This window comes from Ranitomeya variabilis, chromosome 6 (assembly GCF_051348905.1).
Source record: "Ranitomeya variabilis isolate aRanVar5 chromosome 6, aRanVar5.hap1, whole genome shotgun sequence".
Classification (NCBI taxonomy): Eukaryota; Metazoa; Chordata; class Amphibia; order Anura; family Dendrobatidae; genus Ranitomeya; species Ranitomeya variabilis.
This window is the reverse complement of record NC_135237.1, coordinates 253,451,248-253,477,364: the sequence shown is the minus strand read 5'-3', so window position 1 is coordinate 253,477,364 and position 26,117 is coordinate 253,451,248. Positions and strand designations below refer to the sequence as shown.

At 43.5% G+C, this 26,117-nt stretch overlaps 1 protein-coding gene across 2 annotated transcripts in view; it reads right to left on the bottom strand.

Moving 5' to 3' along the window:
* GALNT1 (polypeptide N-acetylgalactosaminyltransferase 1) overlaps positions 1-26,117 on the bottom strand; it is a 177,024-nt gene that overhangs the window by 83,766 nt on the left and 67,141 nt on the right. The window contains exons 1-2 of one of the 2 annotated variants that reach the window (XM_077269591.1): positions 22,957-23,099; positions 12,926-13,100 (exon numbers count right to left, since the gene is read on the bottom strand). In XM_077269591.1, the coding sequence (XP_077125706.1) occupies positions 12,926-13,059 (134 nt within the window). In that variant the 5' untranslated portion in view covers positions 13,060-13,100; positions 22,957-23,099. Of the gene's footprint in view, positions 1-12,925; positions 13,101-22,956; positions 23,100-26,117 lie in introns of those variants that run through there. The other variant, XM_077269588.1, reaches the window with a different exon arrangement.

Below are 26,117 nucleotides of genomic sequence, written 5' to 3'. Positions count from 1 at the left end.
CTGAGTACTGCAGTGCGCAGGCGCCGGGAAACGTCCTCCAGCTGAGCCGCAGCGTGAAGACAAGAAGAGGACGTCATCGTATGAAGATGGGAGGCGCTGGGCCCGCACCGCGACGCCTATCAGACTGGAAGGCAGCGGGACCGCCCCTGGGTGAGTATAATATAACATGTTTTTCTTATCTTTCAGGATACATCGGGGGCTTACCTACAGCATTACAGAATGCTGTAGATAAGCCCCTGATGGCGGTGGCCTTAATTTATAGGCCATTTTGGGGGTGAGATTCCCTTTAAGGGGTTAAAAGAGCAAAATATACCTCCTGATTTGAAAGGCTCCGGTGTATAACTTATAGCCTTGCCACGATCTATATTCCGGGTATGTACTTGTGAATACTAATGACATTAAATAGGCCATGTACTGTCAAGATGGATGTTCACATTGCTCCTGACACACATCAAATTACATAAGAAACGGCATTAAAAATCCCAAAGTAGTCATTTTTTTATGACAAGGTGGACATATATTAAGCACGTTATTTCACTATATGATTTTACAACATCTGTAAGGAGTTTGTATGTTCTCCCCATGTTTGTGTGGGTTTCCTCTGGGTTCTCCGATTTCTTCCCACACTCCAAAGATAGATAGAGGCTCACAAGCCAAATTCCCTAAGGGGATAGTGACGATAGTGTCGGAATATGATGGCGTGATACCAGTAAAATCAATAAATTACTGCATAAGAGTCTCATTAGCAGATCCCAATCATTTAAGTCTTTTCCAGAATCCCAGGCAGGATTGTACATTGGCTAATAAAGTAAACTGCTGCGTAGAAGGGCAGAGAAAACTCACTGAACAGGATTAATATGGCCCCCAACCATTACTATGTGTAAGGCAAAGCCTGTGATTCCATATGTTAGGTACCGGCTCAGTCACGCATGAAAGCAGTAAGAGTAGCCATCACAAGCTCCTTAGATCTGCGGAATCCTGCCTCTGATATGGAACTATGCAATCAGAAAACAAGAAAGCGGTGCGGTGGGTATTACATGAGGCCACACACCGTACATTTCTGCTGCTTAGCTCCGTACCCTACATTTACAGAGTTGGCAATAGCGATCTCCTGGAAATGAGCAATGCCAAAAGCTGGGATACAGCAACAGATTACAATGCGGGACATTTATTTGTCTTGTCAGTGGTGAGGAAGTCTGGAGAAATATCTGCAAACTGGAACACATGCGAATACTTCCTGAGCGCTTCCTGTGAGCTTGTTCCCCTGCAATATTTGGCCTTTACTGTCCTCGGTGCAGCACTGTGTACATCTGTGTCACCAATCCGCCGGCCTACCCCACAATCACATTATCGTAAACCCATGGGTTAACAGGCATATTATGTGCTCTTCTTTGTTAAAGGTAGAGAATTTTGCTTTATGATAAAATGGAACAGTCCTTTAAAAGGGAACTTGTCATCAGTAATTGAAATCCCTAATTGAAGGCATATGTTTAAAGCCCTTTAATGCCCCTTCACGACCTATGACAATATATATATATATATATATATATATATATATATATATATATATATATATATATATATATATATATACATACATACACACACACACACATATATACACACACACATATATACATACATACATACATACATATATACACACACACACACACACACACACACACACACACACACACACACACACACACGTGTCATAGGTTAGGTCATGTCTTTGCACTCCTTACGGGCTCGGGCACTGAGGCTGCATGCTTTCTGGAACATGACCGCTAATTTCATCAGCTGACACGTGCCCCTAACAGCCACGGTTGGAATCACGATCCACCCAGGGCTGTTAACATATTAACTGCCGCTGTCAATCTCAGACAGCGGCATTTAACATTGCGATGCCGGAAGCATGTCACTAACCTCACCCATCTGCGCCCCGTCACATGATCTCAGGGAGCTAAAGAGTTGGCATGACAACCCGGGGTCTGCAGGAGACCCCTGTGGTTGTCATTGCCGCTCAGCTACGAGCGTCCCCACGTGGCCTTCATTCATAGGAGATGATCATTTCTGCTACACATTAGCAGGGCTAAATAACCGGCGATCAAAAGATCATAGCTACCCCAAAATGGCATCAATAAAAACATCAGCTCGGAGGGCAAAAAATAAGCCCTAACCCAGCCCTATTTCCTGAAAAATTGCAATGCAATGTATTACTAGGAACGCTAGCTGCCGGGAGCATCGGTGATGCTGCGCGGGACGAATGGAGGTGAGAATATTGCGATTTTTTTTTTTTTATTATTATTTTTAACATTATATCTTGTTACTATTGATGTTGCATAGGCAGCATCAAAAGTAAAAAGAGAAAGAGAGCGAGCGAGAGGGAATTTCCCTGACAGGAAATTCTTCCACGCATGCTCACTTTAAAAAGATGGGACACGTCGCTGGATTCCTGCTTTTCACAGGCAGCGACGCATCCTGCGCCCATATACTACTATTGTAGCCAGTGACGGGCAGCGCAGGATGCGTCGCTGACCGATTTTCCATCGTGCAAAAAAAACGTTCCTCTGAACGTTTTCTCTGCCCGACGGACCGTTCATTTTACGCAGGATCCAGTGCACGACGGATGAAACGGATGGCCATCCGTCACTAATACAAGTCCATGAGAAAATAGAGGATCCAGCATTCTCAAAAATCGACGGCTTGTGACGGGAGCTGAAAGTCGGAAGTGTGAAAGAGGCCTAAAAGAAACAACTTCACAAAAAAAAAAAAGAAAAAAAAAAAAAGCTCACGAGGCCATATTGACCCCCAAAAAAGTTATGGCCCTGCGAAGAAGGGGAGCAAAAAACAAAGGCAAAAACAGAAAATCTCAAGGTGATGAAGGTGTTAAATCCATACTTTGCTTGTAGTAGCTCGAAAGCTGGAAATTTTAAATAATTTCAGACTTGAAGTTACAATCAAAAGTGCACGGGACAGACACTGCCCTTCCAGCTCTCCTGTCTTATTCTATCTCCCTGTCTGCCTCCGGTCTCTGACGGACAGGTCACTCTCGTCTTAGGGACCTGCCTCCCCTGCTTGAGATTATATAAATGCATTGCCCGGGGTGGTCTCATCACGGAGGGTCGCGCATGCACAGATCAATAATACGGCTGTTTCAATCTTATCAGGAGCTTACTGTGCACGTGCCGCTTTGACGACAAGGACGCAACGCCTGGCAATGATGGCACCTGCGCAGAATCTCGGGCAGGGGAGGCATGTCAGTGAGATATAGATGACCTGTCCGTCTGGCGGCAGGCAGGCAAAGAGAAAAAGGCAGCAGAGAAGACAATGCTGTGTGTACCCCATGCACTAAACAATTTGCTACTGAAATACTACAAGCAAGGTATGGAGTAAATAAGCATTGAATGGCCTTTGTACATTGGGTACGATGGGCAAGGGACGTATTGATCGGTTTTTGGTTTTATTTGAAGTGAACTTTTCAGCTAATTAACGATACCTGATGATGAAGAGGAGAAGTCAAGGGAAGGGTTGAAGAGCTCCCATCCAATTCTACTTGACTGATAGGTCAACCAGCAAAACTCAGGCCGGCAGAGGCCTTCAGGATCCACCCAGCTATCCTCGCTGCCTCTCACTCACTTTGCTCCTTCCACCATCTCCCCTTTCCCTCTCCACAGACTTCAACATGCAGCATAAATTTGCCATGTCATTGAGCTGACAATTTGCCTTTTCAGACAAAGGCTACATTAACCCCTTAAGCCCCAAGGGTGGTTTGCACGTTAATGACCAGGCCAATTTTTACAATTCTGACCATTGTCCCTTTATGAGGTTATAACTCTGAAACGCTTCAACGGATCTTGGCGATTCTGACACTGTTTTCTCGTGACATTGTACTTCATGACAGTGGTAAAATTTCTTCGATATATCTTGCGTTTATTTGTGAAAAAAACGGAAATTTGGCGAAAGATTTGAAAATGTTGCAATTTTCAAACTTTGAATTTTTATGCCCTTAAATCACAGAGATATGACACAAAATAATTAATAAGTAACATTTCCCACATGTCTACTTTACATCAGCACAATTTTGGAACCAAAATTATTTTTTGTTAGGGAGTTATAAGGGTTAAAAGTTGACCAGCAATTTCTCATTTTTACAACACCAATATTTTTTAGGGACCACATCACATTTGAAGTCATTTTGAGGGGTCTATATGATAGAAAATACCCAAGTGTGACACCATTCTAAAAACTGCACCCGTCAAGGTGCTCAAAACCACATTCAAGAAGTTTATTAACCCTTCAGGTGTTTTACAGGAATTATTGGAATGTTTAAAAAAAATGAACATTTAACTTTTTTTCACAAAAAATTTCCTTCAGCTCCAAGTTGTTTTATTTTACCAAGGGTAACAGGAGAAAATGGACCCCAAAAGTTGTTGTACAATTTGTCCTGAGTACGCTGATACCCCATATGTGGGGGTAAACCACTGTTTGGGTGCATGGCAGAGCTCGGAAGGGAAGTAGCGCAGTTTGACTTTTCAATGCAAAATTGACTGGACTTGAGATGGGACACCATGTCACGTTTGGAGAGCCCCTGATGTGCCTAAAAATTGAAACCCCCACAAGTGACATCATTTTGGAAAGTAGACCCCCTAAGGAACTTATCTAGATGTGTGGTGAGCACTTTAACCCACCAAGTGCTTCACAGAAGTTTATAATGCAGAGCCGTCAAAATAAAAAATCATATGTTTTCACAAATATGATCTTTTCACCCCCAATTTTTTATTTTCCAAAGGGTAACAAAAGAAATTGGACCCCAAAAGTTGTGCCATTTGTCCTGAGTACGCAGATACCCCATATGTGGGGGTAAACCTCTGTTTGGGCGCATGGCAGAGCTAGGAAGGGAAGGAGCGCCATATGACTTTTCAATGCAAAATTGACTGGAATTGAGATGGGACACCATGTCACGTTTGGGGAGCCCCTGATGTGCCTAAACATTGAAACCCCCACAAGTGACACCATTTTGGAAAGTAGACCCCCTAAGGAACTTATCTAGATGTGTTTTGACAGCTTTGAACCCCCAAGTGTTTCACTACAGTTTATAACGCAGAGCCGTGAAAATAAAGATTATTATTATTTTTTTTTTTTCACAAAAATTATTTTTTAGCCCCCTGTTTTGTATTTTTCCAAGGGTAACAGGAGAAATTGGACCCCAAAAGTTGTTGTCCAATTTGTCCTGAGTACGCTGATACCCCATATGTGGGGGGGAACCACCGTTTGGGCGCATGGCAGAGCTCGGAAGGGAAAGAGCGCCATTTGGAATGCAGACTTAGATGGATTGGTCTGCAGGTGTCACGTTGCATTTGCAGAGCCCCTGATGCACCTAAACAGTAGAAATCCCCCACAAGTGACCCCATATTGGAAACTAGACCCCCAAGGAACTTATCTAGATGTGTTGTGAGAACTTTGAACCCCCAAGTGTTTCACTACAGTTTATAACACAGAGTCGTGAAAATAAAAACTAATTTTTTTCCCACAAAAGTGTTTTTTTTAGCTTCCCAAATTTTTATTTTCCCAAGGGTAACAAGAGAAATTGGACCCCAATAGTTGTTGTCCAATTTGTCCTGAGTATGCTGATACCCCATATGTTGGGGTAAACCCCTGTTTCGGCGCACGGGAGAGCTCGGAAGGGAAGGAGCACTGTTTTACTTTTTCATCGCAGAATTGGCTGGAATTGAGATCGGACTCCATGTCGCGTTTGGAGAGCCCTGATGTGCCTAAACAGTGGAAACCCCCAATTCTAACTGAAACCCTATCCCAAACACACCCCTAACCCTAATCCCAACCATAACCCTAACCACACCCCTAACCCTGACACACCCCTAACCCCAACCATAAATGTAATCCAAACCCTAACCCTAACTTTAGCCCCAGCCCTAACTTTAGCCCCAGCCCTAACTGTAGCCCTAACGCTAACTGTAGCCCTAACCCTAGCCTGAACCCTAACCCCACCCCTAACCCCAACCCTAAACCTAGCCCTAACCCTAGCCCTAACCCTAACGGGAAATAAATAATTTTTTTTAATTTTTCCCCAAACTAAGGTGGTGATGAAGGGGGGTTTGATTTACTATTTATAGTGGGTTTTTTATGATTGACAGCTGTCACACACTAAAAGATGCTTTTTATTGCAAAAAATATTTTTGGTCCACAGAGTCATGTGAGGTCTTGTTTTTTGCGGGACGAGTTTTATTCCGATTTTTGTGAGGCAGAATGACCAAAAACCAGCTATTCACGAATTTCTTTTTTTTTTTTTTTTGGGGGGGGGGCGTTTATACCATTCCACATTTGGTAAAATGGATAAAGCAGTTTTATTCTTCGGGTCAGTACGATTACAGCGATACCTTATTTACATACTTTTTTTTAATGTTTTGGCGCATTTATACGATAAAGACTATTTTATAGAAAAAATAATTATTTTTGCATCGCTTTATTCTGAGGACTATAACTTTTTTATTTTTTTGCTGATGATGCTGTGTGGCGACTCGTTTTTTGCGGAACAAGATGACGTTTTCAGCGGTACCATGGTAATTTATATTCGTTTTTTTATCGCGTTATTCCACTTTTTGTTTGGCGGTATGATAATAAAGCGTTTTTTGCCTTTTTTTTTACGGTGTTCACTGAAGGGGTTAACTAGTGGGACAGTTTTATAGGTTGGGTCGTTACGGACGCGGCGATACTAAAAACGTGTACTTTAACTGTTTTTTTTATTATTTAGATAAAGAAATGTATTTATGGGAACAATATATATTTTTTTTTCTTTATTTAGGAATTTTTTTTTTTTTTTAACACATTTTAAAAAAAAATTTTTTATTTTTTTACTTTGTCCCAGGGGGGACATCACTTTATAGTGACAGATCGCTGATCTGACGTGCCCTGCTCCTGGCTTACCAGTGCCTGCTCTGAGCAGGGACTTGGTAAGCCACCTCCCTGCAGGACCCGGAAGTAGCCCCGCGGCCATTTTGGATCCGGGGCTTGCAGGGAGGAGACGCTCGGTACAAGGTGAGCACATAGACTTGTACCGATCGTCTCAGGGGAGCACGCAGGGAGCCCCCTCCCCGCGTGATGCTTCCCTGTACCGCCGGAACACTGCGTTCATGTTTGATCGCAGTGTGCAGGGAGTTAATGTGCCAGGAGTGCTCCGTGACCGCTCCTAGCACATAGTGCCGGATGTCAGCTGCGATAGTCAGCTGACACCCGGCCGCGATCGGCCGCGCTCCCTCGTGAGTGCGGCTGATCGCATATGACGTACTATCCCATCACTGGGAATTAAGTCCCAGGTCACCTTGACGGGATAGTACGTCATATGGGATTAAGGAGTTAGAGACAATTTGGCATTTCAAAAATCCATTTGAACATAAGCACAGGTACAGTGGGTCCGGAAAGTATTGAGACCCCTTTACATTTGTCACTCATTTCATTGCAGCCATTTGGTAAATTCAAAAAAGTTCATTTTTTTCTCATTAATGTACACTCTGCACCCCATCTTGACTGAAAAAAAACATAAAATGTAGAAATGTTTGCAAACTTATTGAAAAAGAAAAACTGAAATATAAAAATATTTGGGCAAGTTTTGGAGAACACTTTGATTAGGCACAAATACAAATGAGGCGCTTGGAGCATATGTTTTTGAGAATCTCCCACGGCAGACTTCCCCGCTCGTATTTGCGGATTTACAATGTGAACACATTGGATAAAATCTAATGAAAGAATTGACGTGATGTGGATTTCAAAATCCCCACTGCAGCTCACATAAGTGCCAGAACTGTCCTCAATGTATAGAGGAGATGGTTAAAATCTTATCTACCTAGTAATGGCAGAACACTGATTATGTGGCAACACCGGAAACCCTCTCCATGTCAGCACTAATCGAAGGAGCCAGGACCTGGGACAGCTGCTCATAGCTGAGCACTGGGGCTAGGTAGATAACACCACCGGGAAAAAGTTGTAGAACTTGGGATTTCATGTAAAGTACATTTAGGTCCGTAATATCAGGAACCACAAATCCGATCAACCGAGCTTATGCAAAAGTGTCATTGATCATTGTCATTAATCGCTGGCACAAATGTCTTAACATTGCGTGACCGGAAAAAGATGAAGCTCCTTGCCCAAGGCTAAACAAAAATGTATATATACTGTATGTATATGGAAAAAATAATATGCAGTAGCCATCCTATCCTAGCTTTCCAGGCAATTCATTATAATCATTTATACATCACACACATAAAACATCTCAAGGGCATCTTATCACAAGTGCTTAAAAATGCAAGCTGCACATACAATAAAAAGAGCTGAGCAAAGGATCTAGCACTTCAAGTAGTTAATACAAGGATAGTATTACAATCCAATCTGTATTGATCTCAAGATCAGACTTCTCATTACCAGAAGACTTGAACACTCCATTGTGTATGCACAAGGCAAGATTCAAAGAGTTTCACCTTAGCATATTCTTGAAGATAGTGCCATAAATGCGATGAAAATGCAATAACAACGAAGGCCTCTGTAAACCACGAGGACCGACATAGGACAATGCAGAATATAGTCCTACAGGCTTGGGAGACAGATTAATACTAAACAAGAAGTCAATCCCACCTGAAAAAAACGTCTAGAGAAAATGGCTTCTGTAAGATTGGTACTGACCAGAGAGTGCTAACCATTATCAAAAGGTTCTTAATTTTATTGTTTCATTGTCCTGTTTAAGCTGCAAAAGAGTGGTCATTTGTGCGATGCTGTAAGAACTAGGCTGAATGCACTATTCACAACGCCAAAGTGAAGAAGTCAGATGGGCTGACTCCAGGAGGGGCTTTCTTGTTAGCTCCCCCCTTGCATATGTTTGAGGAACTGTCAGCAGACTCATAAGTCCTGGAATATTACACAGGCACTCATTTTATTTGCACTAAAACCTTGCGGACTGTCCTGTAATGGTTCTGTCTATGTTAGGCACCGTTCCCCATAAATCTCTTCTACCACTATATTTTTGTGTACCACATTGCAAATGTCGCTCTGCTAGTGGCAACCTCTTTAAAGCAAACCTGTCAACAGGATTTTGCTAAGTAAACTACAGACACTGTCAGGTTGCCGCTTTTACATTGATTAAAATGATACTTGGGGTGAAGAAATCAGTCTTGTGGTTCTTGTGTAATCAAGGTTAGAAGATTTCAATTAATGAGATGCTCGTGCTCTGGAACAGGACTGTAGGCAGAGTCTTATCTTCATTCTCAAAGCCAGAGAAAGCAAGACCTGCCCATAGACTGCCCAGAAGCTCAAACAGTCTGTTCTCTATGATAAGGAAGATGTTTGTGCTTCGGGGTGGCCAGTGGACAGGTCTTTTCTTGGTTTCTCTTGGTCTTTCTAGAGTAGGAAGATAAGACTCAGCTTACAGTCTCGCCCCGGAGCACGAGCATATTATTAACTGAAAATGTCTTAACACTGATTTACACAAGAAACAAGACTGATTTCTTCACCCCGAGTATCATTTTAATCAGTTTAACACTGCCAATCTGACAATGCCTGTAGTTTACTTAGCAAAATCCTGCTGACAGGTTCACTTTAAACTAAACTTCAATTTGAAAAAAGGTTCAATGCTAATGACTTGTGTATAATGGACCTCTGACAAACGAGAGGGTTCTGTTCCCTGAGGAATTCTAGTCTTATGGTCGGTATTTCCTGCTGCAAGAACTGAGGTGTAGCCTGAGATATTCTTGCTGTCAAAATATCAGAAAGCTTGGTGGACATCACAAAGGAAGCCTGTAGCACAACTCTGAATATCGTCTACAACATGATGAATATTGTCGGACACAAACATGATTGGAAGAACTGCTAATCCAGCACAAGCTCTAATCTGTTAGTTGCAATAGCAGCGATTCTCAGAGCAGCCATTATGTGTTTTCCACAATGCAGACATTACCCTGTTGGCTTGTGCACCAGTAATGAGCCTGTGGTATGGCTCTCGCTCAGGTCCACCATGTCCTTTGATGAGCCAATATACTTTACATGGTGAGATGGATTACTTTGAAGGTTTACAATCAGGGATAATCCCAGAAAGACTTATGTTTGACACATAATAAATGATCCATTAATGTTGGTATCGTTTAATGGGTCTTTGGAAAAAATTACCAAATTCATATTTTATTGTACATAAAAAGTGTAAATTACATGTCATAGAGTTTGGCCAGACATTAATAAATAATTCAGACCAAGTAATCTTTTGGATAAACCCTTAACCTCCTTCAGTAATCGACAAGGAAGGCTGCATTTACACTGGTCAACCGCACGACTGCCAATCATGTACATGTAAGCCGATGAGTGGTAGTTTAATAGCCTGTTTAGGGTAGGAGGACCTCACTCCACGCACATAGACAGATTGCTCTGTCTGCATAGAATATCATTTGTAACAACTCTGCTGGCATCACTGCATGGCCTCCCATCCCCCACCTGCATTACACTCAACTCACTCACTTCTCTGGGCCATCTTGTGACTTCTCTCTGCTGCCAGCTCCATGCTGTGTGCCTCATGTCTGCTGTTTGCGCTGTGCATGCTCTGTGTGCATAGGGGGGCGGCGCCGGCAACTCCTGTTTCTTATAGAGACTGTGTGCACCTTGCTAAGGTGTCCCTGGCCAATCGCCATGAGGCTTCCTGTATTTAAGACATCCCCCACCCATTGGTGGGGGCCTGTGCAACTTACTCTCATGTCTGCCACCCAGGGGGGCGTTGTACCCTGGTCTGTTTCCTGTGTAGCCACCCAAGGGGGCTTAGTACCCTGGTCTATGTCTTTGTGTAGCCACCCAGCGGGTCTTCGTACCCTGGCCTATCTCTGCCACCCAGAGGGGCGTCATACCCTGGCTTATGTCCATGTCTCTGTGTCTTGTCCAGTTCCTGACTTTGTCTTAGCCTAGTCTCGTTCCTGTGTCCGTTTATATCCTTGCCTTGGTTTCCTTTCCCTGCTGTGCGTACTCTGTGTCTTGCTTTGCTCCGCTTTCGGCTCCGCTTTCTGCAACCTTGGTTTTGCTCTGGGCTCTGCACTGTGTTTTGCTCTGCACTCGGACTTTGCTCTGCTCTCAGCTCTGCTCTCTGTAGCTTTGCTCTGCACTTTTCTCTGTACTCTGACTTTGCTCTGCACTCTGTGGCTTAGCTGTCAGCTCTGCTCTCTGTAAGCTTTGCTCTGCACTTTGCTTTGCACTCTGTGGCCCTGCTCTGCGGCTCCGCTTCTTGTGGTTCTACTTAGCTCCGCTCCTTGCGGTTCTACTTCTCCCGCTCTGGGCTCCGCCTCCTGCGTTTCTGCATTTGGCTCCGTCTCCAGCTCTTGGCTCCGCCTCCTGCGTTTCTGCACTTGGCTCCGCCTCCAGCTCTTGGCTCCACCTCATGCGGTACTGCACTTGGCTCCGCCTCCAGCTTTTGGCTCCGCCTCCTGTTTGTGGCTCCGCCTCCTGCATTTCTGTTCTTGGCTCTAGCTCCTGTGCTTTCACTCTGCATCCGCTCTTGCGGTCTTTCTCTACCTATTAATTAGCCCTCCTGTCTGAACAGGTTCTTACCTGTTTTACATGTCTGCCTGCAGACCGGTCCCTACCAGTTCTTCCAGTGTACCAGCCTTGTCCGCCTGTCCTGCCAGAGAGCCAGCCGTACCTGCCTGCCTGCCAGTGTCTCTGTTGTACCCGTCTGTCTGCCTGTGTCCCAGCCGTGCCCGCCTATCTGCCAGAGTGCCAGCCGTGCCCGCTTGCCTGTTTATGTTCCGTTCCCCGGTGGGATCAGCAGCCACCCTGGAGTGGTACCTGGTAGCTTCCTATTGCACAAGTCTGACCTCACCATCAGAGGCTCCAGCGAACACCTAGGAAGCTACTTAGTTACACCTCTTCCAGGGAAGTTTGGTCTGTGGTCCAGTGGGGCCACACACCCACGCCAACCAGTCTGGGCGCGAGCGTGACATTATTGTTATCAGCAGCACATGTCCTGTTTACACAGGACAAAGTGCTGCCGAGACTACCATTTACCACAGTGGATATCATTGCGGGGAAACCGCATATTTCACTTTTCAAATTGCAAAGGATCTCAAACCTGCAACTCCTGCCATCTTACACTGTGGATATTTTTCACAGCATGTGCATGAGATTTCTTAAGAAATCTCACATACCGTGATGGCACAGTACAATGAAGGAGATTTAAGCAAGCGAATATGCAGCAGAAAATCTGCTGTTTTCACGCCATGGGGACTTAGCCTAAGGCTTGTTTTAAATGAGCATATTGGTAGATGTCAGTAATATGGATCTGCAATATGCAAGTATTACAGATGAAATTGCACAAGCATGTACTGTAATGCAGTAATGCAAAATAAAAATAAATCTTGTTCTGGAGATCGCTGGAACAAAACTGGAACTTTTTGGACTTCTAGATCAACAGTGTTTCTGGAGGAAGAAGTGTGGAGTGAGTGAAAGGATGACCATGGCTCAATGATACTCAGGGGCTGCTTTTCTTCCTCTATTATTGGAAAAGTGCAGCCTGTTAATGGCAAGATGGTTTCAATGAAGTATCAGGAAATCCGAGGAGGAAAAGTCATGTCTCCTGTGAGGATTCTGAAGCTTGGGCATCAACGGAACTGACAATGATACCAAGAATATCCAAACCCTGGTTTCAGAAGTCTGCAAAGATTATAGTGTCACCTATTCTGTGTGAATATTGTTATATAGGTTCTCCATTTAACTTTTATTTAATGGTGCTATGATGTATACAGTACACATACATATGTGGAGAGGGAACTGAAGCAATCTACAAGCCGTATTGTATGATGTCCAATGAACATTTGGCAGACCATCTTCTGATTGTCTTTTTTTAATTTTCAGTTTTCACACCTACTAAATATTGCATCTCACTTACCCTTCCAGCCGGACATCTGGTAAAGATCTGTTGAGTGCAATCATCTCACTAGCCATTAAATTGAACTGATTAATTTTAAACATTTCCTTCATCTTCTCTTGATCTTCTTTAGGCAGGACAACAGGTTTCCCCATTTCTCCAGGACCCTCATGTAGTTTCTGAATGACACCAGGACCTAACATAAAAAAAGAAGCTGGATTAAGTACAACACACCAAAACCACATGGTTTCTAATTACCGTAGTTCTATGTAAATCATGGCACAGATGCAACTAGAAGGCATGTAGGACTTTCACGACATTGATGTGACACCAAAGTCATGTACCTGTTACTGAAGAGAAGAAATGGGTTTGAGGTCAGAAATATCTGAAGTCTGAATTTAGTGCCAGCCGTCCATATCAATCTGAATTTTGGAGTCTGATCTGGGGTTGGATTTTTTAGGGGAGCTGTTGGGGTCCGCATTAGGACTGGTCGTAAATTTTGGGATTTACTTTGAGCATTAATTTATATACAGATTCTGCATTAATGTTAGCGTCTGGCATCCTAATTTACTTGAAAAAAAAAATGTTTTTAAGCAAAAATTAATTGGGGAAGGTCTGAATTCTTTCTTGGGACCTGCTAACTCTACACCTAGTTGATTTTGTGCTACAGTCTGGGATTTGAATTAATTTTGTGCTACATGTATACATTTATAATGGGGTTGTGTTGTGATAGCTCCACGCCCCAAGCGTGCATTATCTGCTTACGTAAGTATGTTACCACAACATTTTTTTGTCGTAGTGATACCGGAGGTTTTGCAGCATTTGTAAATGGGGCCAAGCTGGTGGTTGCATTCACTGCAATATAGCACGGGGCTTCAGGAAAATGGCCGCCGCGATCTCCATCTGCGCACGCGCGGCATCCCGCAGCCATTTTCCTGAAGCCCCGTGAAGCAGAGCACTCCATCTGCGCACGCGCGGCCTCAGGAAGATGGCCGCCCCCACCGATAACCAAGGGAATAGCACAGATTACGCTATTTTTCGGCCGTTGCGCAGTGCATTCGGCTGCTGCGCATGCGCGAACCACTACACCAACGCCGGGAAGATAAGCAAGAGGTGGGGAGAAACAGCGATTTAACCACGCCCTTTTGACCAGACCAGCGTGATTGACAGGCGAAAACGGCGACTTTTGTAAGGTATTTCGGCAGCATAGGTGGGGAATCAGGGGACAAAAAATACACTATTGTAAAGCACAGCTCAGGCCCTATTTAACGGTATTTTTATCTCATACTGAAAAAACGGGGTGACAGGTTCCCTTTAATATATGGTATGCTTACTTCCATACAGTTAAACACTCCCTGATATGGTCTTCAGCCTAATCTTGATTTCACCTTGCATTTTTTTCATCTATGCTCTGCTATAAATCCCATTATGCCTCAGTGCAATGTGACATGGCAGCTAGAGCCAGGGTCACCCACCTCCAAGTACGTGGGAGATGAAGTGCAGTACTCCGACTCTTCAGTGGGGACTATGGTAATGTAAGGGGCTGCTGTGTTCCGATCTGTACATAACATATGTAACTTCTGATCAGTGGGATGTCGGGTGTTTGTCCTCCACTGATCGACCTGTACTTTGGCTAGGGCATCCATCGTTCAGAGCCAGACAATCCCTTTAAGCTATGAGAGTTGTGCTGCCTGGGTTCCAATACAAGCTGGATACAAGTTGTCATAAGACTAGAACCTCTATAGTCCTTACTAGGATACTTACTGCTGGAATGGAGGGAAGAAACTTTCTCCTCAGTTAATACGGCATTCTTACCAAAGAAAATAATTACTTTTCAGAATCTACCGTAGTAACAGGCGAAGAAAAACACTGACAGGAGGGAAATGAATTTAATCCTGTCCAAATTATAATCCATCCCGGTTATTACAATAGGGCACAGACTTCCTTAATGGAAAGGCCACTTCACACACCATTTGCAGGTTGCCGCTACTGGATGTCGAAACCCTACAGATTTGATACTGATGATCTATCAATATACCATAATACACTGCGTGCAGAATTATTAGGCAACTTGTATTTTGATCACATGATACTTTTTATACATGTTGTCCTACTCCAAGCTGTTCAGGCTTGAGAGCCAACTACCAATTAAGTAAATCAGGTGATGTGCATCTCTGTAATGAGGAAGGGTGTTGTCTAATGACATCAAAACCCTATATAAGGTGTGAGAGAGATTTGACGGGCTCTGAAAAGTCCAAAATTGTGATATGTCTTGCAGAGGGATGCAGCAGTCTTGATATTGCCAAACTTTTTGAAGCGTGATCACCGAACAATCAAGCGTTTCATGGCAAATAGCCAACAGGGTCGCAAGAAGCGTGTTGGGCAAAAAAAGGCGCAAAAGAACTGCCCATGAATTGAGGAAAATCAAGCGTGAAGCTGCCAAGATGCCATTTGCCACCAGTTTTGCCATATTTCAGAGCTGCAATGTTACTGGAGTAAAAAAAAAGCACAAGGTGTGCGATACTCAGGGACATGGCCAAGGTAAGGAAGGATGAAAAACGACCACCTTTGATCAAGAAACATAAGATAAAACGTCAAGACTGGGCCAAGAAATATCTTAAGACTGACTTTTCAAAGGTTTTATGGACTGATGAAATGAGAGTGACTCTTGATGGGCCAGATGGATGGGCCAGAGGCTGGATCAGAAAAGGGCAGAGAGCTCCACTCCGACACGGACGCCAGCAAAAAGGAGGTGGGTACTGGTATGGGCTGGTATCATTAAAGATGAACTTGTGGGACCTTTTTCGGGTTGAGGATGGAGAGAAGCTCAACTCCCAGACCTACTGCCAGTTTCTGGAAGACAACTTCTTCAAGCAGTGGTAGAGAAAGAAGTCGGTATCGTTCAAGAAAAACATGATTTTCATGCAGGACAATGCTCCATAACGTGCCTCCAACTACTCCACAGCGTGGCTGGCCAGTAAAGGTTTCAAAGAAGAAAAAATAATGACATGGCCCCCTTGATCACCTGATCTGAACCCCATAGAGAACCTGTGGTCCCTCATAAAATGTGAGATCTACAGGAAGGGAAACCAGTCCACCTCTCGGAACAGTGTCTGGGAGGCTGTGGTGGCTGCTGCACGCAATGTTGATCGTAAACAGATCAAGCAGCTGACAGAATCTATGGATGGAAGGCTGTTGAGTGTCATCATAAAGAAAGGTGGCTATATTGGTCACTAATTTTGGGGGGTTTTGTTTTTTTTGTTTTTGCATGTCAGAAATGTTTATTTCTAAATTTTGTGCAGTGATATTGATTTACCTGGTGAAAATAAACAAGTGCGATGGGAATATATTTGGTTTTTATTAAGTTGCCTAATAATTCTGCACAGTAATAGTTACCTGCACAAACAGATATCCTCCTAAGATAGCCAAATCTACAAAAAAAAACACTCCAACTTCCAAAAATATTAAGCTTTGATATTTATGAGTCTTTTGGGTTGATTGAGAACATAGTTGTTGATCAATAATAAAAATAATCCTCTAAAATACAACTTGCCTAATAATTCTGCACACAGTGTAGTGGTGGAAACCCTCTAGTCACCTATCTAGGCTCGTATTCTATTGCTGCTGCTCCCCTAAGGACCTCTACGAGTCAATATCCCCATAGGTCAGGGCTCAATCTGCTGATGGGTTAATTGTCTTCTTATGAATATGGCCTTAGCCTGTGTGCATGCATTGGAAAGAAGCATACGGAAGAGTGAACCTTGTGTCAGGGACTGGTGGAAGAACCATCATATCCAATATCTCATCACAGTTCTCAGATCTGACAATTGCTACTCCTTCTGTCCCTGAGGGGGCTCCATGTACTGACTGGTGGGCAGGTATATAATCTATGCCACATGGGTAAGATCCCCTAAAGTCTACCCACACGTCATAGCCAGACTGATGCAAACCACTAGGTTTCATCTCTCAGTAGAAAGTGCTTTCTTCAGTGGTAGGCCTCCACACTTGCTGCTGCTAACACATGCATGACCCTGTAGATGTGGTCTAGGAGATAAAAGGGCCCTAGATGGCAGAAGAGCACTTATCTAATAGATAAGATCAGGACAGAAGACATTTTTGGAATTTACCTCCAAAGCAGTTTTAACATGTGGAAGGACAATGCTTTTGTATAGACTTTGTGAGAAAAGGCGGGTATGCTTTGTGGACTATATGCCAATCAGGAAGGCTATTACATGAGATAAGACAATCTCTTAAAGAATAAATATATTATAGGAAGAGTAAACTTTTTTCTCCTCCTTCCAGTCAGCAAATGTATGAGGAATAACACACATCCTTTCTTCTTGGCCTGCCTATAGTGATCTTTTGAACTGCTTGCATCATCACGTAAGGTATTTATTGGTTTGTGACACTTCTAAAGGGTGTTCAGATAAGAGCATGTAATGTATTTTTCAGTATATCAGTCTCTACACAATCCTTAGGAATAAAACACATTGTACCATCATCCACAGCAGCGAGACCTCCTCAGAAAAGATGTACATGGAGCCATGTACAGGCCCACGTAAGGTATGGCATGATGGAGCATATGGAAGGATCAAGTTGAAGCAAACGACTGAGCCATTACAAAGAAATGGCAACATAGCCGTAAAAAGAAAAAAATCTTTTTTTTTGGCATGAGAAAATCAATGATTGTAAAATCTGTCATACTAACCAAACCCCGAAATACAACTGATCCAGCACACCGATGAATCATAACGCTCCATTTTTTCATTTACAAAAAATAGCCCTGACTTCTGGAGAGGCCGAAGGACTAATCGGTTTTATCCAGTGCAGAAAGCTGGGAGGAGTGCCCACAAACTCATGGAGGGACATTTATGGAGATCCTTCAGCCACAAGTTAAAAAGCAGCTTGTTTTGGTTGAAAGAAAAAAAAAAAAAAAGTGTTGTGCGAGTTTTCGCATTAACCCATTAGAGCCTGCTCTTATTTTGCATCAATGAACGGAATTCTTTTACACTACGACATTCCGGTTGCTTCACCAAGGTATTGTGTGGAGGTCGATTTCTTCTGTATCTAGCGAGCCCGTGATAAATTGCCAGTCCTGTATTCAGGCTGGCAAACAAAGCAAATCATGGGATTTGTGCAAGCATTTATCCGTTCTTACGCGCTGTGGGCTTTGGAATTATACAGGATAAATTATTAAGACCTTTTCATTGCCTGGGGGAAGGAAAGGATTTGTTCTGCAGTCCTCTCTCTTTCTAAGGTGGACATACCGGTATATAAAGAATTGCTTTGAATAAAAAAAAAGGTTGTGTAAGTTATCGGTTTCACGGGTACGCACTTATATCAATAGAGTCAGTCAGGTCTGTGCTGTACAGCCGCCACAATTACTAAGGAGGAGCGTGGCCGATACCGTGGGTGTAAGGGCAAGGGCACAATCACTGTATACACCATGCTCTGCTTCATGTACAGTCTCTGGACTGCTTTGCCTTGTCTGGCATATAAAGCATGTAAAAAAAATCCCATGTTGCACTTCAGTGTCACACTGGGGGTCCTTCAAACCCCCCACCCACACCAAAAACTGCATTTCCATAGATGTACACAACAAACATGAGAACATATTCCAAAACAACTTCTTGAATTTTGGAAACTTGCAACATTCCAGTCAATCAGCTGTAAAACACAAGCCTGTCAGGTTGGCACTGGGGGAAATCAGCACAATGAGAGCAATCTTCCAAATCTTCTGCTGCACCACAATTAAACCGCCTAGGTCATACATAAGTAAAGGGAACAAAAAGGCCAGCAGCAACAATCTCACGACAGCCACACGCGAGGCCTCGTCTAACGGTCATCTCATCAGAAAATGGTTTAACATTTAAGAATAAACCCCTTCACGACATGCTGCATTCCCGCAAAGTATATATACGGCACCTTTATTTCAGAGTTAAGATTGACGTAGGATCCCCTATAAAATCTAACCATCAAAGGCTAGGCAGACAGCTTTGGACTGATATTAATAGTCTAGGAAGGAACCATGGTTATTGGCATCAATAAGATGCGCCAAATCTTGCGCTTAGGCTCGCTCTTCCCACTTGCCCTGGTGCAGTTCATCAGCTGGTGAGCCCTGGTGATTTCACTTAGGGCACCACAGCAGCATGCAAAAGTTCTCGTACAGCAGTGGTGCCTTAAGTGAGATCACTGGAGCTCATCAACTGATGAACTCGGGTGACCTCACAACGCAGCTCAGCACTATACACTGCCTGTGCGATGACGCTCCTTGTCAGTGTGTAGCGGGTGGCTGGTTAGAGTCACATCCCCTGATGTGGCTGTTGTATAAGTGAGATCACCATGGTACACTCTGGATTACGTGGACTACGGCGGACAGGAGAATATATGGTTATTATTTTTGATTGCTTACAGGAGACAAAAGCATTAGGGATTTGGTGTTAGGTGAGTATAATGTGTTTTTTGTTTTTATTTGAATATGTGTTTAAAATCTTTAATTACTTTTTTTTTTTTTTTTTAAATCAAGCTTGAACACAAGTGCAGGCTGAAACTACTTCTCCCATCATCATCGCCTGCTATCACTGGCAGCAGGCGTTAGCTGATGGGAGTAGCAGTCTCATCAGCCGATGCCTGTGACCTACAGTAAGCTTTTTACTGCAGATCACATCTCCGAGGTCAAGCTGACAGCGTGAGCCTGCAGCACTCTGACGGCGATAACAGTCTTAACGGTGGTAACGCTACTGCCGATAAGAACTGTTGTGCTGGTGTTTCCCACGATATCACACATGTGAAAGCCTGTAAAAATGCAAGCAAAAACCCAGCAAATCCATAGACATTTTTAGACCTGTGTTTTTGCTGCGGATTTGGCTGACTCAATTGAAGTCAATGGGTGAAAAAAAGCTAAAAATAGGCACAAAGAATTAACATGCTGCAGAAAAAAAACGCACCATAAATACTCAAAGGAAAATCACTGATCATGTGCACAGCACTTCAGGAGTCTCATTCAATTAGCTGACAAAGATTCCATAGCATTTTTGGCCCATTTCTGCACATAAAACATGCCACAAAAACGCACCATGTGCACCGCGCACACAGCCTAAAGGTACCGTCACACTAAGCGACGCTGCAGCGATACAGACAACGATGCCGATCGCTGCAGCGTCGCTGTTTGGTCGCTGGAGAGCTGTCACACAGACCGCTCTCCAGCGACCAACGATGCCGAGGTCCCTGGTAACCAGGGTAAACATCGGGTTGCTAAGCGCAGGGCTGCGCTTAGTAACCCGATGTTTACCTTGGTTACCAGTGTAAAATGTAAAAAAACAAACACTACATACTCACCTTCGCGTCCCCCGGCGTCCGCTTCCTGCACTGACTGCGTGTCGGCCCTAACAGCAGAGCGGTGACGTCACCGCTGTGCTGTGCTTTCACTTTATGGCCAGCGCTCAGTCAGTGCAGGAAGCGGAAGGCGAGGGACGTGACTGACATCAGAGGGTGAGTATGTACTGTTTGTTTTTTTACATTTTACACTGGTAACCAGGGTAAACATCGGGTTACTAAGCGCGGCCCTGCGCTTAGTAACCCGATATTTACCCTGGTTACCATTGTAAAACATCGCTGGTATCGTTGCTTTTGCTGTCAAACACAACGATACACGGCGATCTGACGACCAAATAAAGTTCTGAACTTTAATCAACAACCAGCGATATCACAGCAGGATCCTGATCGCTGCTGCGTGTCAAACACAACGATATCGCTATCCAGGACGCTGCAACGTCACGGATCGCTAGCGATATCGTTTAGTGTGACGGTACCTTTACACTCTTGCTGGACTGAAATAAGATCAGCAAACATGTTTATTTTCTGTCCCGAAATTAGAGAACAAGGCTACAAGGCTATCAGTACAAAAGATATCTGGAATTCTTATCGTGGAGGACCATGGCACTATTGCTTTGATCATTTCCAAATCATTATCTTCACCAGAACACGGCACTTGTATTTGGGAAAAAAGTGGTGATGACAAGGATCTCTATTGTCACAGGTGTCCCCCCCACTGAGCAGGTGTCTCCAAAGCGGCTTCACCCTTTCCGTCTGCTTAGAACGAGAGCCGCATATTTCCATCATCATCCCCAGCTAGAATATTCCACATACTAGTGGCTAACGGTAACACGCACAAAAACACCTACATTACACAGAAGGTGAAGTGAGAAATACGTCGGTAAATAGATCTAAAGGACAAGCAGTAGGAAAAAGTAGTATCAATGCCAAACTGGCAGAGGGCTATGTCTATCCGGTCATATAAATCACTAGGGGAAAATGTGACCCAGGCGTACTACGGCCGAGCATTTCCTGACATCTGCGCTTCCTTTTTCTATTAGTAACTTTCAGAGGCTGGCGACACGCTAAGACAAACGGCCGTTAGATGGTGAATATGCCCCTACAGAACAAAGCATTAAGGAGCGGAATGCCAGCAATTCTCACTCTGTACACTCACGGGTCATGGCAGCTAGAAATCTTATCATTCACATACGCATTTAGCCTACTGACCCCACAAAGGAAGCAGAAGATCGCTCTACCAGGCCCACTAACTATATGGGGACACAAACATCTGCACTTTCACACTTTGGCCTCATAACAACTAATATGTTTTATTTCTATGGCGCCAACATATTCCGCAGCACTTTACAATCTACAGGGGACTTGTACAGACAAAGACTTGACAGAGTAACAATTCAAGAGTTGCCAAGAGGAGCGAGGGCCCTGCTCACAAGCTTACAGCCTATGAGGAAATAGGGAAGACACAAAATGTACCGTAAATTGTACGCTACAGACAGAATATTCCAAATGGAGCATGCACATAACACTGCATGAAGCGGTCACCAGCCGGTGTGTCTACAGCACCGATACAGGCGGCTATTAAGGGCTCTGCCCGTGATGACGCAGGCCATGTGGGGAGGTGCAGAACTGTGGAGAGCTTGGGTGTGACAGTGACACATTTATACATTTATATTGGACACACGGGCTGTCCAGGCATGTGGTGTGAGTGTCACACAGCCGCGACACATGGAGATGCGGCACCGATCATCGGGAGCGCTCCAGGTATCTGGGTTACCGCTGCAGCAATATAGCCTGCTGAATAAGGAGGGAGCCAGCGATATTCGCTCATCTCTAATCTCAAGCTCTGATATACAAGTGTTAATCTACTATTTTATGAAATGGTAAAATGTCCTTTTCTAATATAGTCTGTGCATTCATTCATTACAGCTTTAAACCCCATATTTTGGTCCTAAAAGCAGTTGGCCAGTGAAGACAAGTCATCACCCATCCTCAGGGTAAGTGACAACTTACTGAACGGTGAGGGTCCGACACCTGAGACCCTCACCAGCCATCAGAGCTGGGAATTTTTATACTAGTTATAAAACTGAGTGACTAGCTGGATACCAGACTGCTGCTCCATTCATTTTCTATGGGACTGTCGAAAAAAACTGAGCGCCAGCCCCACAGGGAATGGAGCAGCTGCCAAGCATGCATACTGCCGCTCCATTATGATGGGAATGAAAACGCTACATTTGCTGCGGTCCGAGATCCACTGATCAGCTAGTTATTATTCATCTTATGGTAATAAATTGCTCTCAATGGACAGCCCTTAGAAATACAAGCAGTTTATTCTGCTTGTTCATTCTCGAAAATGAAGAGCTATAACTTTATTTTCTCATTAACATAGCTGAATGAATAAGGTCTTATTCTTGGACGGAGTTGTATTTTTCATTGGAACCATTTTGGCATTTATATAAGATTAGATCTTTTGGGAGGAAATGTAAGAAAAAAATCCACATAAAAAAAAGTTTTATAATGGATTCCAAAATCAAAGATAAATGGATTCACACACAAAGGCAAAAAGAAACTGCAGTAAAATGCTGAAATAATGCAAAATACCTGCAAGAGAAAAAAGAATAACAGATAGCAAAAGGAGTACAATATACCAAAGATAGTGCGAAAAGCTAACCAGATAATAAACTTGTATTCCCCTTCCCTTCTGGGGGAGCCCACCGTACCTGGACCCAGATGGCCACCAGGGTAGACTTTCTGTTCTGCACTTTCATTAGGACTCTCCTGTCCTTGTCTGAGCCCTCATTGCAAACGTCAGGGACCTTCTAGCACCAGAGATTCATTCTAACAAAACTGCTGTCCTCCAAACCTTAAAAAAGTAGAAGTCAGATATTTATGGTAAAAAGGTGACAAAAATGCCTGGAAAAAAGAGGGGTGGTGGCAGGTAATTACGGTAATAAGTGTGTTAGAGATCCGATTTTCTTGCTGTTACTAATATATGACCACTGCAGGTTCATTTCCTGAGCTTCTTACAAGAAACTACTAATATTTGCTCTCTTGGAAGCCAAATCCCTGTGCGTACATCACAGGACCAGAATAGATTTCCACCCATGAAAAACCCAAGATATTTTAGAAAATTTCACAACTTTCCATTTTAGTATGGCAAAGCTGCATTTACCGATACAGGAATATCCGTGAAAACAGAAGTCCACCCATCTGTATATTTGAATAGGGCTGTCTGGGCTTTTGCAGAGCAGTAACTCACCGGTTAGAGTTCGGGGAGTCTCATGCGGGAATATGGAGAGTGCTCAGGAGATGATTCCACACACAACAGATGCTGGATGTGTTTTATAACGTCACCTACTTCTAACAGGAGCGACCAGAGCTAGCGCTGATCGCTGCTGTTTAACCACCTAAATGCCTCAATCGATCTCAGACGGTGGCATTTAAATGGATATGATGAGCGCACAATTATTTTTATATTACATTTGCTGCTGTTAGGATACTTCTCAATATTCCTAGACAGTGCTTTTAATTGTTTCCAAGTCTTGCAAGCTCTTAGAGAAAAAGTCCACCAGAACAGGGCGATTACACACAATGCCATAACTATTGCCACAGTACAGTTACAGCTGTACAGACAGACACTGCCATCATATCCACTCTACAGCGTATGGTTGGGCTCTCGGAAATTGGAGGAGCAACGTCAACATGATCAGCTAAAAAACTACGGCACGGTGTTGACAGCTCATCATTCGGGAGATCTCAGTGCCGTCTTATGCCGAAAACTACGACTGTATTTCTGCTGGTGTAGAAACAAAGTAACTTAAGGCTTAAACTTGATAGAGTATGAAGGACTTTTGCGATGTGACCGTCATCAAACTGGGCAGGAAATCAATCCAAGAAAATTCAATTACATTGACCACTTGACTTCTGACAGAGGTGCACATTGCAAAGCATCCACTTACCATCTTAATGACAAAGCACTCACGCTGAAAACAAGGGAACGGGGGTAAAATAGATTGAACAATAGATTGATAGAAATATAGCCAGTGAACAGAATTTACCGTACTTCAAATGAAAATCTAAATAAAATTAAGTTTGCAATGATGATTTGTCGTTAGAAAAGTCTCACTAAAATGGAGTATTAATAGCCCCTGTTATGCCTCTTGTACTTCTACTGGGGATAGACATGCCCATCAAAAGGAAAATCCTATTTTCTGGTTACTGGTTGGTAAAGAGGGATCAGTGGCAACAAATACCCGATGCAACAAGCCAATTGCCTTGGATATTGAATGGAAGCTAGCCTCAGAGAACGGAGTATTGTTTAAATCAAGTTTTGGCTAAAAGAGACAAAATCATTATATCAGGACAATATAGAAAAAAACAACAAAAAATTAGTAGTGTAATTTTCACAATGGCCACTGGAGTTTTTGCACTCAAACTCTTTGTTCTTTTATGTAGAGTTTTTCAGCAGGCGCCTTATCAGCAAAGGCAGGGTTAACAGCTGATAACACAGGATCCACTGTCACAGCTGACCCTGCTCCCCCGCACTTCACATTTGCACAGGCTCATCAGATACTTCAATAAGAAAAGTAGGGTCGGGGTCTGACCATTGTGGCTATGAAAATGTGGCATGGCCAGTATGAAAATTGCAGGATTACTAATCTTTAATCTATACAACAAAAACGGATTTAAACGAATGTCATTTTCTGATACCCTTTAAAGAAGGCGTAAGGTAAAGGTCCGTGACCAAGCAATCGCAAGGAGCTGAATTCAAAGACCGCTCTAACAGACACTTGTATTCACCTTGGAACATTGCTAACCTTCTATTACTTGGCCATGAAGTCACTCCGGAGGTTCTAGAGCAAACACCAATAGTCTGCAAACATAACTTTATACTTCTAAAAGAAAATCCATCACAGAATACAGTAAATCCGTCCTGCTTTTCTGGCTGTATAACTGGACATTACTTCTGGAGAAGATGTACACCATAACCTGCGTGCGTTCCTGCAATAGGCTGAGAAATAGAAAGGAATTACAACTCTCAGCCAGGACTCCAGAACAGAACGCCTGGTCATCAATGGAATTCTGGGCAGTCTCAGTCGGCAGCAGTCTAGTTTCTGGGACCCTAATCTGTACAGGTTTCTGCAGAAGCAAATAAACTTTGTGCATCAAAGTAAAAACTTAATGGCAACTCGGTAAAAGTAAATGAGTGAGGCGGTGTGGAAATGTTTGGTGGCCATACAGACATATGCTGGGACTGCTCCTAAACAACCCACTTGAATTGGTTCTACTGCAATGCTACACACTAATGAGTCAGAGCGCACAGTGTTGTTCGGCAATATGCTCACACAGGCAGACCGCACTACACATGTGCACTGAACGATCTGTAATAGATTGCTAGATGCGCGTATGCTGCAATTGTTCTTGGCAAGACAGGATGATGCACTGCTGAGAACGATCATCCGCTATGGAGCACAAAAAGTGTAAACCCGCGATTATCCTAGGAATGCTTATTCATGATAACCATGCAGTTGAAATGGACCTTGAGCTTAAAGGCGTTGTCCTATAAAAGAAGGGAATTAGACCTACCGGTAATTCGGTTTCCAGGTAGTCCCTCAGGACAGCACCACGGAGGATGTCCTTCCTTGACCTATAGCGGGACAGGATCATAGAGAGGTTAAAAGGACCCTCCCACCTCCACCGTCCAGTGTTCTTTCAAAGTACCACCGAAGGATGGAAATAAATGGTCTAAACATGCCTTTAAAAACACGTGTGTAATAAACCATTAAACGGCTTCATCTTAATTTCGAGCCATGGTGACCCAAAGGACGAACGATGTGCCGGTAGATTAGTCCCGTACAAGCCTAAAAAGAGAAACATAAGG